The 18,320-nt window shown below is 25.9% G+C and overlaps 1 protein-coding gene across 1 annotated transcript in view; it reads right to left on the reverse strand.

The window, feature by feature from the left end:
- Positions 1-18,320, reverse strand: part of LOC113553664 — a 140,393-nt gene that overhangs the window by 17,028 nt on the left and 105,045 nt on the right. The window contains exon 4 of the mRNA XM_026957124.2: positions 17,544-17,677. Within this exon, the coding sequence (XP_026812925.1) occupies positions 17,544-17,677 (134 nt within the window). The remainder of the gene's footprint in view (positions 1-17,543; positions 17,678-18,320) is intronic.

The raw sequence follows: 18,320 nt of genomic DNA on the forward strand, positions 1-18,320 counted from the left end.
ATTTGACACTTTTCATTTATATCTAGTTTGATGTTAAAATATAATGTAGCTATGGCAGTTATGCTATTTGCTTTATATCTTATTATTAATATAACACTTTGGTTTTATATATTATAAAAATTGCCAATGGAATTGAAAGTATTATTCATTATTCGAATGATAATACCAGAAATTATAAATTCGATAAGTAGTTATTTTTAAAATATAATGTAATTGTTTTTTAATAAACCATGAATTGAAAATAACTATTTTAACATAGCTAGAATATCATTTGTTTAAATTACTCAAAAATAAAAAAAAAAAATAAGGTAGTAGTTATTGCTATATTCTATTGTGTATCACTTTTTCCTAAACCTTGCGCCTCCGTGCGTTTTTTAATACAAACACAAAATTAATTTTAATACTTCAATAAACTTAAGGTATTGATTATAAAAATCAAAATTAAAATAAACATTTTATTTTATAATTAATATAATTTGTGTATAATTCAACATTAATATTATTTTATATTAAATTACAACGATTAAACTATTTTTATAAGGTAATTTATAAAAATTATTGTCCCAAGTTAACGCTTTTAATTTTAATACAAGAAATGGTATTTTTTACTTTTCATTAGGATTACAAATTGTCGTATACAAGTTGAGATATTATAATGTCATTTTCCATTTGAGTTTATAAGTCGGGATTGTTCTTTTGAATTTATAATTTTTTCAAATGGGCATCATTTTTCGTGTCTTTATTTGTTTGACACACCACTCTACCGGTACTGTCACAAACTTCTCTCACTTCATTTATAAATAATATTATACTTTTTTCAAGGCCCACTATGTCTTGCAATTTATTATTGTCATTTTTTTTTTTTTAATTTTATAGTTTTTATAAATTAAATTATATGACCATTTCAATTTCATGAGAAAATCTTCCTCCAAAATAAAGTTGAATGCATATTGAATATCACTAGAAAACATTTAATATATAAAAATATTTTTTATGATTCATATATCTGTCAATTAACAATTATAACTTGGCTATAATAATGAAATATATTATATTTTCAATAAATATAAACAATGATATAATGAAATTATTCAAATACTATTGACTAAACTAATGCATACAAATATAGTAGAAATGTTACAATTTATCATCTGTAATGTTTATAAAAGCTAAACTATTTTGATAAAAATAGCATACTCGTTTTATATTATAATATTTATATGAACAAAGTGTTTACTACATAAAAAATCTGATACTATTGTGAAATAATATTTCTAATGTATACTTACTTTCTTATTTTATAACAGTATATTAAATGTTTATGTCTATATATATTTTTCTCTTATTTTTATATTTTTATAAGTTAAAAACTTAAATACGTCTAATTAAAATGTTATACTCAATCATTGTTTGATGTATTTAATAGGGGTTATATGAATTCTATTAATAATAAAACTTAAATTAAATTAATCAAAAATAAATAAGGTACACATTTATTTAACAAAAATGAATTTTGGTATTACATAAACAAATTGTTATAAATGCATTATTATAATATTTTATATAATCAATATTTTAAATTAATTCAACAAACCTAAAAAAATTCTTAAATTTAAGTGTGTGGTACCTATTATTGGTAATTGCATAAATCGTGATTTTTATCGCGTAATTTTGTGTATTGTATAACCTAACCTAACCTAACCTTTTTAAACAATCAAAAAATAAGCTTTATAATTAAATCACATAAAACATATAATTATTGCGGACATAATAATATTTCAGTCTACACTCTACATAAATGTTCGTTTAAAGTTTTAAACTTATTAGGTTAGGTACTCACTACAAATATGTTTTAAGACCTCACATTTGATTAATAATACATTATTTTTTGAACGATACTGGACCAACTAATGTGTATTATGAAATATGATCAGAACCATAATACTTATTATAAAGTTTATAAGTATGTTTACTGTTAATCTGAGAACAATAATTAAAATTAAAATAAATATGATTTTTTCAAGGTATAGACAAGTTTTTAAACAACGATTTAAATAAACAGGCGAGTTTAACTGTATAAAAATTGTTCATCTAATTTACGTGCTGCTGCCATGTTTTTTTTTTTCAAATGTATTTTATGTTCAAACTAGCAAGATAAACTCCCGTTAGATTTATGCGAAAATTCGCCTAAATATTATCGGTGGAAAATAATACACCAACAATTGCGTGTGTATGTTTTGAGTAGTCGTATATTACGCTAATCAATGGTTATTTTTAAAGTATATATTAAAACGTTAATGAAATTATAATATACTATCAAATTATAATTTATAATCCATTCCGTATCCGAGACTTATAATATTGCCGTTATAGATTTTTTATGCTATATTAGTTATACGTAATATGTCGATCCATAGCAAACCCTTCAAATGTATTATTATTACATAATTCAGTGAGTTAGTTGTTGAAACAGATTTTTTTTTTTTTGAACCTTTAAGTTTAATGTATTATGAAATAATGAATTTTAATGATTGCCTGTATTTGTTATAATTATGTTTATGTTATTTAATTTTTATTTAGTTTTAAGTATTTAATCCCTTGATTTATATATGTTTCATTTTTAAATATTATCATTGAATATTAAAATACAAGTATTTTTATTTTTTGTGTAACATCACTAAATTTAATTGTATTATATTAAATAATACAAAGGTAACTAAAAATAGAATATAGTCACAATTCAAACATTTTATAATGGATTAAAATTTAATAAAAAAATACTTGTATATTCTATAACTCGTATCATTTAAAATTATATTTATATCATTAAAATATTTTTGTAATTAATAATAATTTTATTTCAAAATCGCTCAAACATAATATTTATATGTTACAAATAATAATTTAATCGAGTAAATACACCTACTGTATTGCTTAAAACAAAATATTAAAGATATAGGTAAATATAAATATATTAGTTTCGTTCTATATTTAGTTATTTAACGTTTACGTTGTTTAGTATGCATATTTTTTTAAAAATATTTTCAGAATGCTCTATACGTTTTTATAAATTTTATTTTATTCAGCGAGATTATTAAAAATATAAAATGTAAAATTAGCTTGATTTTCTTCTATTCGCCGTTTCAAGTACGTATATGCAATTTTACTACGCGTATAAAGTGAATCGTTTGTGATTTGCTCTCGTATCATTTTTTTTCTACTGGTGGCATGTGGTAATTAAAACAACCGTCAAAGAGGTGCATGGAAATCCTATGTAGAAAAGCTTGATACCACATCCGTTAATAAAATTTAGCATTCACACAGCTGTCAGCTGTTGAGTGGTTAAGTCCGGGACGCTGTTATGTATCCCAAAATAACGAGATAATGAAATTAGGCAGTAATACAGTGTTAGAATTACGTTTTCATAGTCAAGAACTCTAATGAAAATTTTCATGCATGCGTGCCATTTGAGATGTGTATACAAAAATTATTTACCAATATGAAATTGATACAAATATTACGTACATTTTAGTTAAACATTTTTTTTTTTTTTAATCTGCTATGGAATAATTGCGATGTTAAAGTACTGACTATACAGGGAGATTCACCAAACATGCTCACCATTTTCATTTAAAAATTAAACCTGAGAACCCACATATTGTACTGTATATTAAGAGGGGACATAATATTATCCTCAATTTATTAAATAAAATAACTCAATAACTACTTATTTGAATTTTTTTATTTTAATACGCTAGAAATTTTAGAAAAATGATTATGATAGAACAACTAGTTTTTTATTTGAAAATATGGTTTTAAAATATTATTAACAATTCCAAAAAAGTAGAATTTGAATAAATTCTTTGTTAAACGTAAGAATGTGAGGTGAGCATGTTTAGAGAACCACCTTGCTAACTTATTATGAATTTTAAATTTAACTGTAATCAATTCATGGTCTTCCATGACAAACATTTAAAGATAAACTTAAATATTCCCGAGGAACTTATGAACTGTATAAAATGATATGTTTTAACGAATAAATCGATAAACGTATGGAAAGACAATTTTGTATTATAAAAACGTATGATGACACAAACACACACACACACACACGCCTACATAAAATATTTGTACGTAATAACAATTTTTATTGTAACGACAACAATTATGAGATATTGAGATCTGATACATGCATATACGCAGTCATAAAATATAAATACTAATTAATTAATTTTGTCAATTGACGAATATTTTTCTACTCATAAAATACCGTGATCACTATCCATTGTATAACATAAACATATCGAACGTCATTTTTCGTCTATTCTTTAAAATTTGTATTAGTATTCATGTAAATTCTAGCAATATGAATACAAAATTAATATACAAACACTCATAAATTTAATGCGTGAATATAATTAACACTACGTAAATTATGGACATGATACTGCATACTGTTTTCAATTAGCTGATTATAAAATAAGATAATAATATTGTGTGAGCTTATTAAAAATATATTACTCAAGCACACTATCGAATATTAAATACAAAAGAGTAGGCTGTTTAGTAGCTATACATTAAGGTAATTTATTCTTTTTAAAACGCCCTCGGTTTGTAAAAATATGTTAAACGAAAAAAAAAGGTTATTATTATCTTATACACTGTTTATGAAATTTTAATAAAAAAAAAACACTTCTTTTAATTATTGTTTAAACAAAACTTTCTCAGATATTCTTTCTTACCGTTTTATTTTCTGTTTATTAATTCAATCATTATAAATTGACAGCAAACATGATGCAATACGAATGCAAAGAAAAATTATATAACTACTTGTGACTCGAGTTTAACCACAAAGGAAAAAACCTTTTATCATCATAAATTGGATTATAGACAATTTATTAATAATATTTTTCATAATATAATACTTTATATCTCAATATTAAACTTATAGAAATAAAAACTCCGTAAAAATGCTTTTTAATACAAAAAAGTAACACAAATATATGAAAATAAAAACAAACTGTAAGCTTTTGAAAGTAAAAGTGCAAATATTATGAACTTTTTCTATTAAAATATTTATTTATTTTTTGTTTCTTCAAACTGCCCATATTATTTTAAAAGTATTCTGATAAATATTCAATTATAGGTACTCAAATTATAAAATATCGTGAATGTTGACTTCTTCGTTTATTATTATTTATCAAAAATAAATTTAAAGCACTAAAATAAATAATAATATAGTTGTGTACATTATTATTAAGATTAATTATTTGAATTGCTGAGAATTTCGATTTTCCAGTCTAAATATAAAACTTAGATACTCATTCACAATGTCACGATAGAAGCATTTTTCTTCTATGGCTTTATGTTTTGTTGTCTGAATTCGATGTTACTGCAAGCGATTACACTAAATTATGGCTCCGTAACATATATAATTTGAATGACCCCTAAGCCGTGTGTATTTATGGTATGATACAAATAAAATGACATTTTGATGTGAGTGATTCTGCTACATTAAAGTCACGTATAAACTCCAACTTCAGTATAAAACACATCTACAAGCTACATCAGATTATAAAACGATAGTCAATGCTATACAAACATTAATATAATTTATTCAGACTAAATCAAATATAACATGTAGGGCAAACGATAAAACGTCATGTTTCGGAAATATCCAACTTTTAAGCTGTGGTTGCGATCAAATAACGATGGTATTATATTTGGTGTGTCGATAGGTAACTATATCAAACCGAAACAATAGTCTGTTAATATAGGTAGGTATACTCGTAAATCTATTATTGTTATGATTTATCATAGTTAATAAATGTTAGGCTTATAAATTATGTATTATTATGTCCTCTTAATAAACTGCAAATCTTTGTATTATTTTTAATGATACGATAGATACTTACTCATTGTTTGTATCATTTTAAAAATATAAATTTTATACATTAAAATTTATAGATAAAAATTATAAATTTCCAACTATTTAGTCGATATAATTTTGAAACGATTAATATAATAATGATATTGAGAATAAAATATAATTGCTAAAAATACACACATATATATATATTTTATATCCGGTAACTCGTTCAGCCATATAGAAAATGTTAAGTACATCTTGTCTTTGTTATTTATCCGGTTACTATCATCATCATGTATATTATAATTAATAGTTTAAATACGTGAAACAAAAGTAAGTGGAGACGTTTTATTTGGAGTATATTAATAAAAATATTTCATTATGCATTTATATTAATATTTAGCCATTTAATTTACTTTTAGGAATACGGTAAATTGAATTCATTTATTTTAATCATGGTCTTAGTATACAAAAGTGTGAAAAGAGGTTTGTGTTAAGAACAAAAAATATATTAAATTTTATCAAATTATTTTGGGAATTTTATTGAATAAAGTTTAAAAATAACAACATAATTATGGTATCAACTGATTCAAGTTTCTACGAATAATATTTTTGAATTATAACAAAATAACTAAAATTACCATAATTTAAACTTTAAATGTCCATAAAAAATGTTTTCTATATTTTTTAGATTTTTATTTAAATCTAAATAATAATTATTTCAATAAAAACTATATAGGTACTTATATAGGGGATCTTATATTTTAACATTAAAAAAACTAAACAACTTAAAATATTATCAATTTAAATATTTTAAAAATGTCGTTAAAACCATTATCTCCAAAAATAGTATCGTAAATTTCAGTTATCAGTAGTATATTTAAAGTTTTATTAGTAATTGGGGTAATAAATTATTTTAAAGATTAGAACAAATGAGAAAAAATAAATTGTGTATTGTTTTTATTTCTGTCATGGTAAATCTACAAACATTAGTTTTTTTTTATATATAAATTCTTTATTAGGCTGACGAGAAGTGAATTGTTCTGTAAATTCTTTGTAATATGATCCATCAGATATTTTTATTTTAGTTATATACGATATACCTAATTATAAGCATGCACTTTTAACGTCTTTGTATAAGTGGTAGTTCTCTTGTATCGCAAACAATACTTTTACGGTTTTTTTTTTGTTTTTTTTTACCTAAAAGCTTTTTAATAGGATTATGACTTTTAAGTAGTTTTTTTTTGCTTAGTTATGACCCTCTGGTCAACTTACGAAAGGATAAGTGATTTGTAGATTATGATAAGTTCAAATTTATATAACATAACCTAATCTATTGTATGTTAATCTATATAATATAATAATAACTATATTATTTATCTTTTCAAACGATCTTTGTTGTAATTTAAAACGGATAACCGTAGATACTTGTAATTTATACCAAATATTTATGTTCACATTTTTAGATTATGAACTCCGATGAATGTATTGATTTTACAATGATATGTGTTTTTTTTTTTTTGTCTGTCATCACGTTTTAGAATAGTAATAGTGCTTTGATTTAGTTTCAGCCCCTCTTTGAAAAGGAAATTGAATCTAGTTGATACTTTAGAGAGCAAAAGTAAAAATTTTTTCAAAAACGTGAGGAAAAACTCTGAAAAATTAACGGTAAAACGGGAATTTTTACACATAACCATTTTTGATAAAATCGATTTTTTTATTTTGCTGTAACTTATAAACGAATTATTGTAAATACTTGAAACTTTCAAAAAATGTTTATATTAGCGTATAATTAATATATATTATAATTTATAATTATCAAATATCATTACTGTATTCTCATAGCCATACTAAGTTTATATGGAGTTTCAGATCCCCTATTATTATGGTTTAGTTATTATCCAGCAAACAGATTTCATCAAGTAAAAATAAATGTATTTTTATCTAACTCTTTTCCTCCTCACTCCGGTATTGTTTGGCATATTTATTCGTCATGGATATAAGTTCTTGCTTTAATTTCTACAATAATCAACTATTTGCTGATTATCTAAAGTTTTATTTTAATGTTTGCTGTTGTTAAATTACAAGAGGATCATAGTAAATTTAGCATTTGGTGCATGAAATAAACCTAAGATAAACACATAAAAATTTATCAAAATGTCGTTTTAACAATATAAAAATAAATAAATTAAGTGTACGTTTCTTTTTGAAAACCTAAAAGGAAAATGGTAAGCAATGTTAGATAACTTGTGATAATATTTCAGAATAACCTGATGTTCTCATATTAAGCAAGTAGGTACGCTCAAAAACCCTAAGAAACCTTGGTGGTTTTATTTAGAAATACAAAAGATTTCAAAGATGAGTTCTGTCTCGAAACACTGTATGTCTCGATTTCAATAGCCAAACCAATAGGTACTAGAATATTGTTCAATACTATATAATCTGTCGAAAAAAGGTTTAGTGGAATCACTCGAACTTGTTCAGAGAAGATTTTTATCTTGTATTAGATACAGATAACAACGTATTTCTGAATAAATTGTCATTAACCCCAATATATACCAAATATCTGCATTTACTTTCGAATTATTCTTACTGTTAATGTTAATACCTAATTAATTCTAATTTAATTTTTTTATTTTTAATGTCCATATTTCCTATTGTTATATTATTATATTTTATATAATAATTATTAGATAAATAATATAATTAATATAATATTTTCGAGAAAAAATGAATCGATCTACTTACTAATAGTAAAATGAAATTTAATAGCTTATCGAAAAACATATCTTAAAATAGGCTGACGTCTCCACTCAGAATTGTTTTTCGTTTATAATAATATATAATTGAATTTAAATTGAACACATCCATTAAAGTGACCAATTTGACGCCGAATGTATCCACTTGCCCACCTTCTTTTTTTACAAAATTCATCGTGTTTTGGAAGAAGCCTAATTCTAACGAACAGCTGGAAAGAACATTGAGTAATAGGTTGGTGAAATTGGATAGAAGTTTTAATTTGTGAGCCATTACAGTAGACATCGCAATCATCAGTGAAGAAAATGTATATAACAGGATTTTCTAGTTTTTTTGCAAATATCATTTATGACAAAAAAAAAATACGTAACACTGAGTTTATGCCTTTAAGGAGTCCGTTTAATGTTTTACTATTATTTCATTAATTTATATTATGTTATTATTTATTTATATAATACATAGCTGAAGTTTATAACAGTCATATATTATATTTAAATGTTCATTAATATCGTGATTTTATTTATGTAAAAGTAAACACTATTTTAATATTACTGTTTATTTTTTAATTTGATATTTTGATATTTTAATAAATGTAATTTACAAAAACAAATTTCAAATTAGTCGAAAAAATTAAAATGTTACCAAATGTTTCTATTATTTTAAATGTCTACACTTATTTATTATACAACCTTACCACCCAAAACGTTTTTATCTCAAAGACTGCGGTAAAGATGTTTCTAGCAATTTTTCTGATCACATTTTTCCCGACACGTATTGTTTCCCATAATAATAACTACAATTGTTAGATATTTGCGAGCACATACACGCACACACACACTATAACTTACGGTTGCATTTCGTTCAGTCATAATGGGATTTTTTTCCATATGGTGCTTCTAAATCTTCATTTTTTTTATACATATAATCGAGTTAATGTTATTGTATCGACCATAAATTCGCGTGGAGCAAAAGAGAGACCTCGGTAGCCGTATAAAGTTTTATTGGGTTATATTATTATTATTCCAAAGAAACGCAATTGCGTTTGCTGCGATTTCATTCTGCTCATAAAAATTCAAGATCCTTTGTGTGTATATAAATAAACTTAAACGTATATAATATATATATTATAATACATGCATTTATTATATTTTCCACGATAATATTTTTTTCTGATAATAATACTACCATAAGGACCATCAGGCTATAGACTATGTATTAATTTGAATACATATATATTATATATATATATATATATATATATATACTTATTGTCTTTGTTTGTTCAATACGCGTAGTTTTTCATGTTTTTATTTAATGGAATTTAATCCATTGAGTAGTGAGATTAGAATACTAACCATGAAAAGTATTTTTTAAGCTATCAAATAAAAATATAAGTAAATATTTTTTTATATTTCTAAACTTCGTTAAAAAAAAATACATAATAAATGTAATTGAATTTTGTACATATTTGGAATGAGCAACTGTAAGTAAATCGATTAAAAATCAATTTTAAATAACGATTTAAGGTCGGTAATTAGAAATTTAGGGAAATGCTGTGCCTGTAAATATAATATAACTATAACATATCACAATAATCTTATTACTAAGTACAATTTGTTAAATAATAGTAATAATATACTATTATCACTGTTTTCAGTTAGTTCATAAGTTACTGGTTATTTATAATATATCAAATATATTAATGTTTAAATTAAATTATATTCGGAATATAAATATATTATATTATTTTAATATTAATACGACTATTGAATTGAAATGCTAAATATGACAAAATTTGTAATTTGGATATTTAGAAACATTTTCAAACAGTTAGGCATGGTCAATTGTATTTTAATAGAACACTCAGCGATCAATAAACAGATAAAAAAATAAATGAAGGTAGGATTTCACTTAATATTGCAAAAAAAAAAATTGTAATTTTTGTTAATGTTTCAGATTGTATATTATGAATAAAAAAATGTTTATGTTATATAGTGTTCTTGCAGCTAAATTAATTTAATTTTATACAAAATATATCAAATATACAGCTGACGATATAACAATTTTACTCAATAATCAGTTTGCACTTAATCATCATTGTTTTAGATAAATTACGTATACGACTGAGACCATGCCAACAGTATAATATATTTATACATTCTAAAATAAATAGTAATTATTGTGTACTCGATAACCGGGTGTATAGTAAACAAGAACTATTCTGAGAGGTTATACATATTTTAACATTAATACGAATAATGTATAATATTCCATTGAAACACTTCTACGGCACTACGGGTTTATTCAGTAGTATTTTCTGGTATAATTATTAACCGCTAAAATAATAATTTTATATCTTTAATCATTTGACCCATTTACACTTTTTTTTAATCAAATTTTGCATTTGAATAAAATTCTTATGTTCATATAATTTTAGTTTCTAATAAAATATATTATTGGACTCCAAAGACACCCACAGAGGTACCGGGGAGGCCTTAAATTTAATAAACTAGAAAAAAGTTAAAGCATTCACCGATGATTATTAAAGCATTAAGAATTATAGAATAAATACTGAGAATAGGTAATATGAAACTCATGAATTGAAGTATGGAAGCAGGTACACATGGTACTTGGAATCCGAAAGGACTCAAACATGTAGCGTTTAGGATAAAAAGGTAAATAATATAAATAAAAATAAATGCGCAAAAAACTATCTTCTACATGACGCATAATAAACTATACTTAAAAATTGTGACTGTGTTATAAAGATTGTAGCACAGAAACCGAGACATTTTTCAGGGAATATTCCAAAAGGTAAACATGTTAATTTCATCAGATTATAAGCCATCGCCGAACGAAATTTTTACTGCCAGAACATTGTAGGGTACCCATGAATAGGATTTATTTATTCATTCGTCACACCAGGTTTATTATGGTATTCGTTAATGTGAATATGATGTTTTATCGTCACAAATGTTCTTAACGAATTATGGTGAACCATAATATCACGTCCAGTAATTGGTTTAATTTTTGTCAAAGTGTACCACCACCTCGAGGGCAAAGACATTCTACATTAAACGAGTATTAATGTTGTACTTTTAAAAATTAAACAATAAAATATACATACATAATAAATATTATGATGTGCTATTACTGTACAGGTAATTATTACATATAGTAATACCTAAGTCTATTTTAACAAAAATCTCTTGTAAATAAAGCGAATGTGTTCATATTATGTGTAAGTTTATTTGCTATACTTATAGTGAATGCAAAATGATATAAACGGTTAAGCATTAAATTTAAAAAAAAAAATCATATTGTTCGATTACCATGATAAAAATATTATATGAGAATAAGTATTTGTTAGTATCAACTAAAGACCATTAAACTGTAGTTCGTTAAAATTCGGCTACGGCAATTTTAATATCGGAGAGACTATAGTGCACAATGTGATAAGAATATTTTTTTATTGACAGTTTTCAGTCTTGAAGTATTTTCTGCTTCAACAATATTATAAGGCGCCGTGGGTCATGTCCCTTGTCTACTCAACCACAACGTTTGGGTTCAAATCAAGTGCATACATATATATATATATTTTATATAAATTATATTGATTGGATATAGGACCCAAGGGTGTTAGTCGGCGGTTCCATCGCGACTGCACTTGGCGACCAATATAATTAATTTCAGAGGGTTGAAGCGCGTCTGTACCGGAGACAGAAAGGCCAACTTCTTATGGGACACGACCGCTTTGAAAATAAATTCCCAGGCACGCTTAAAGCGTGTTGATTTAGATGTACATTACGCGTACGTATAGTGTTTTTCTCGCCGCGTTAAAATAACACGACGATATGGTGGCTTTAAAATGAAACTAAAAATACGTTTTCGTAGGCACATGCACACAAACACACACGCATGCATGAACGCACTTTCTACATACATAGAGATATTGGTGTGTGTGTGTGTGTGTGTGTGTATGTGTGTGTGCATGTGTGCATACGGAAAATTTAACGTTCCTCCGGGCTGAAAGGTTTTCCGTGGGTAATTCGATGAGTATGACGAATGATACGCATACGTCGCTCGAAATCCATTTATTTCCCAACAGTTATTTCTTATGGTAATTTTTTATACCGGTGTGATACATTTTCAGTTTTTCATTAAACGCGTGTGATGGATCCGAAAGTCGTCAAGCTTCATTTTTATATTCACACCCGTGTGCACCTTTTTTTTTAAAAAAAAAAAAAATAAATAAAAAAGAACGGAAGTTAATACCTAGTTAATGTTAAATTGTTTCGATACGCGTAAAATACGATTGCAAAATAAATTTTTGGTAACACGATTGAAAACGCTCGATTTTTTTTTTTTCTAACGTTTCCAAATTTAATAATTGTGGTTGACCGATAATTTGAACACGATAATGTGTTGATATTTATCGGACTTTTATCAGATTAACCGGATGTACTAGTAATTTAGATACTACATAATAAATTGTCTAACGTAATTCATTTGTTATTACTTATTTATTATATTTTTATACATATACATTACATCATTTACATTTTATACATTTATATTACATATTTTACATTTTTTCATAAATAATATATTATATTAGGTACATATTTTTATAAGTTCATAATAATTTAATAATTATTAGATATAATCAAGGATACTGTTCCAAATCTTTTTATTTATTAGATGACAGGTACCCATATATTTGTATAAGATTATTATAATTATTAATTTATGACTTTTTTCAAGACTATTTATTTTATGTTTATATTACTGAATCATTTAATAGCCAAATACATTGTATGACAACATTGCACGTAAATCTGTCCTCAATTGCATTATTTTGGGGTTTTTTTTTGAGTCAGCGGTAAGTTCTTTGTTAATTTTAAAAAAGGTATAACGTTCTCAATCATTCGATAGTAGTCAATACGAAGAACAATAAATAAATATTGTTAATAATACAAAATAATTTATATTGCACACAGCTAAACGTAACCAAAATCACAGTACCATATCCCTTAAACGATTACGGTCACTACTCTGTAATTCAATAATTATGTACGATAAAAATCAACTAATTTTGTTGATAATAACATTACTTCATGAAACAGAAAAATCTAATTATGATTTTTAATATTATGTTAGTTTTCATATTAAAAAAAAAAAAAAACTAGTAAAACTACAATAGCGTAAAAATATTTTTTTTATATCAAAGTGTTTTTTATAATTTTTTTCTGACTTATAAAATATAAATAATAACTTGATATTGGTTTACTATTATTCGATAGAAAACATTAAACATTTTCTAAACAATAAAATAATATATCATACAAAAAAATTAATTTAATATTCATCATCATACAAAATAACAATAGTAGGTATATTAAAATTGTGTAAGATTTTTTTTTTTTTAACAGAAATTTACTTAAATATGCCTTAGACCTAAATTATTAATGTATATGAATGTAAATGATTTACTATACATTTTTATTTTACATTATCCTATCATTCTAGCACAATATATTTCATTATTTCACTACATTTGTAATTATTTAACATATAGATTGGTGACAATGTTGAACTGGTCAAAATAAAACCACGGAATTAGGGCCAATAAAATGCTTTCGTTATCTCTCTATCTGCCGTTGGTCAGATATTCTTTTGAGTAGAAAGTGTCTCTATCCTTCGTTTCCAATAAATCACTAAGTTTAGGTACCAAGTCAACTCTAGCTCTTAGCCACAAGGAAAGAAGGACTAAATAATTCTGAAATAAATCGTGGGTTAAGCGATTTTCTTCTTCGCGGGTGTTTTTTTCTTTGTCTATTTTCAACGAATTGATATGCAAAGAGGTTTCCTTTTGTAAATAAGACCTTTTTAGCTTCAAAACGTATCCGACCGGCCGATATTAGAAACCTATGGCGTGCGAGAGGAAACGAGGAAACGAAATAAAACACTTTTTCGGTTATGCAAACCATTTTCAATTAATTCGTTTGTTTGACACATTTCCGGAGAGAACTAAACCATTCATAATATATTCTTCTTTTTCATTCTGATGAAAAATGTTACCCCAAATAAGAAGTGTTTCAAGATAAAATGTATTGCAATTCGAAATTCCAGCTCACAATTATTTTCATTTACGTTTATCGAGTATTATTTGTACGTCGGATCATTATATAGGTACTTTAATTACTAAAATGTATTTAAAAACAGAAAAATCTCTAATCAAATAAAAGTTATAAATACAATTTTTGTATGATGTAATATTCAAATGTTTGATATATATTGTTTATTATGTAATCTAGATTTAACATTTTGTTTCTACATTTTTCTTGTTGGATATTGTTTTAAGATCATCGTTATAATATACATTAGAATTTATGAGTAGATTGCTTAAGAAATCAGTTACATTTAATTAAATAATAATTTACTTTAATGGAATCTAGTATTAGGTTTTTTTTTTAGAGTTCCCTGTGATACCTGTGAATCCTATCGACTCGATGATACGGCTACGCACGAAGACAGATTCATATAAATTAAAGTTAAACACAATCAATAGACTTACCATTTAAACTGAAACGTAGGATAGAGAAGAGAGCAGTTTCAGCCATGAAATGCTGATTAAAATGGATTTCGAGTGCAATTATTGCAAGACGACCATTATAGTATTGCGCCTGGTATAGAGTTTGAGATCGGTATACGACCGTGTGATTAAGCGCTCTATAGTAAAAAAATAAATAAAAAAAAAGCTCCGTAAACGACCGAATGTACCATAAGTCGCTCAAACGTCGTAAAGGTATTTATACCGTCTCGAGAGAATTGGTCTCAAGTTGATACGAACATTTTGAAAACTATAGTACATTTAGTATGAACAGACTTTCGAGTTTCGAGAAATGATTTACCAAACTTAATATCTTAATATTCACACAAATCGTAAACGACATTTGAAATTTAAGCGACGTGGTGTTAGAAAACCCCGAACCCATCATATCTAGGACAGTTTAATTTTCAAAAGCAAAGTAAATTGTTAGATAACTGTTTTGTAACTTAATCACTATAGTTTCACGATTTGATCAAACTTTACCTATGATAATTTCATGTTTATTACTTCCGATATTTTATTTATGATAGGTATATAACGACTATATTACAAAAAATACATAGCAAAATAAATGTATTTTTTGACTTAAAGATGTATTCATTTTTCACCTCATACTAAAATGCATTGCTTTTTTATAAGAAAATTTACATTTTGTCCTCTATTTACTTCAAAAACACTATAAAAAATATGTTTAATGATACTGTATTTTTTTATTATACTCAATTTTCGACATTATTATACCGACCATTTTAAATTATAAATTTGAATTTTAAATAAATCAAATTCGCTGTAAATTCATATTTTAATAACATTAAGCCATAGTACATCTTTTGAACTATAATATTGTTATTAAATATAAAACGAAAAACAGTGATATATTATTTTCGATAATCATAACCATATTATATGCTAACAATGTGAAACATTGCGTGCATTACAAACTTTAAAACATATATTAAATTCGTTTTTTATTTGAATAACTATAAATGGAAATTTTAGTTGATTTTTTTTTGTTTGTTGATAAGCTTTACTCGATTATTTACAATAAATATAAATGTATATATTTGTATTATATTTTGAAATCCTTTGAAATAATTCGGAGAAGATATTGAAAAAAATAAAAACCAATTATTTACTTTTTACTTTTAGGTAAAAATGTCAATTGTTTTGTATTCAACCCAGAGAGAAATTTTTTTCATTTTCACATTACAATTTAAAAGAAAGTTCGTCTATTCATAGTCGCGTGTCGTGAGGTGGCGTTTGTTTTTTGTACAGTTTTCTTTTTCATTTATATTAATTTACTATACAAACAACTATAAAAGACGTTCTCGGGGGAAATTTGTAAAAATAACGAGCTAAAACTTTATTATTATTATTTTTTAAGAAAAAAATAACACATAATTCTTGTGACAACGATCGGCGGAGGCAGCAACAGTACAGTGACGGTGTTTCTGGCCCGTGGCGTCGGCGGTGTTCCGGTGGAACGGAAATGTGTAACGTGGTCTTATAAGTATTACACGCGCACACATAGCTTATATCCGTTTTAGCACAGGACACGAGATTTTAAAAAAAATGTAGAAAAAAAGAGATAGTAAAACACAAATGTATATTCGAACAAAATGTTCGGATTTGGTCATTTCCGCAGCGTCCCGTTAATATCCACCGGACATTTTTCAACCAGTTTACCGGTCCCCAAGTGGCCAATTTGTTCGGGCCGCCTTTTACTGCGTATTAAAGATATATACGATCTGATGCTATGCGCGTGACATACAAGTGTGTGTACGACCTATGTATAATATACGGTTTTAGCGCACGAGTAACCGTCCAAGCGACAGATCTCACGCCCGTTCGCACGAGTCCGTTTGCACTTTCGTAGTTGTTGTCGGAGCCACACCGCCGACACCGTCACGAAGAGGGCTGGTGAAAAAGTTGTGCGCTCGTTTTAAAAGCGCTTGATCGATGAACTTTTTCTATTATAAACGATGAACGGTCAGCAAAACATGTTTGGTTGGGGGGGGGGGGCTACGTGTGTGTATGTGTCTGTGTCCAAACGAGTTTTAAACTGTTATTAAAACTCGCAGGGCACTTCCCAATGCGTTTTATTGAGCTTATAACGGGAAAACTTTCGGACGCACAACCGGAGAAAAGTAATCACCAAAGCGTACACGTACACTACGATTTTATACGTTTTTATTTCTACTCCGCGAAAAAAATAAATTATCCAAGACATTAATCGGTTCATCGGTGTCCGACGGTTTTTTACGTTGAGTATAATTATTATTATTACTTTTTATTTGTACTGACCTCTAAGTTGTTGATGAACCAAGTGACATGTGCCATGGGAAATGTCATTTTGGCTGTACAGTTGGCTTCTAAGAATTCACCTATTGAGTAGATCTGACGGAGTCCTTCTATCCTCGGACCATCCTCGGGATATGCTATATGAAATAAATTACGAAATAATTCAAATAATAACGACTCGTTCAATTAGTGATATTTATTTAAGTGGAAAGAAAATATATGATAAAAATAAATTGTTCTGTGATACTTTATTGTAATTAATTAACAATTTGATTTTTGTTTCAATATTGCATTTCCAGAGGGTGTACAATAATTCAATGTTGGTATTATTATGTTTTCGTTTATATTCTGAAAATAATGTTTACGGGTTTTGATATTTATATTTACAGTAAAATTATATCAAAAATCAAACTAATGTATTGTACGAGAATTTTCACATAAATTATTTATTTTGATTTAAATTATAATTAAATATTAAATGCATTATAATATATTGTACATAGAATAATATGTATTATCGGTATTGTATCATATTATATTGTAAAGGTGAAAAAATCAATGTTAGAGTTGAAATTCGATTAGTGAATATTTTCACTGTACAAATATCGTCCTTATTATTTTAATTATTTGCTTTAACAAGTACATTTTAACATTGTTGCAGAATAAACTTACTTGAAGTGAGAATCGCAAAATTATTGTTGTTAATCAACATAGCCATTGAGATTGAAAAAATCTAGTGGATGTATATAATGTTTGATAGCTAATGCGTAATACACTTTG

Source organism: Rhopalosiphum maidis, chromosome 1 (assembly GCF_003676215.2).
Source record: "Rhopalosiphum maidis isolate BTI-1 chromosome 1, ASM367621v3, whole genome shotgun sequence".
Lineage (NCBI taxonomy): Eukaryota > Metazoa > Arthropoda > Insecta > Hemiptera > Aphididae > Rhopalosiphum > Rhopalosiphum maidis.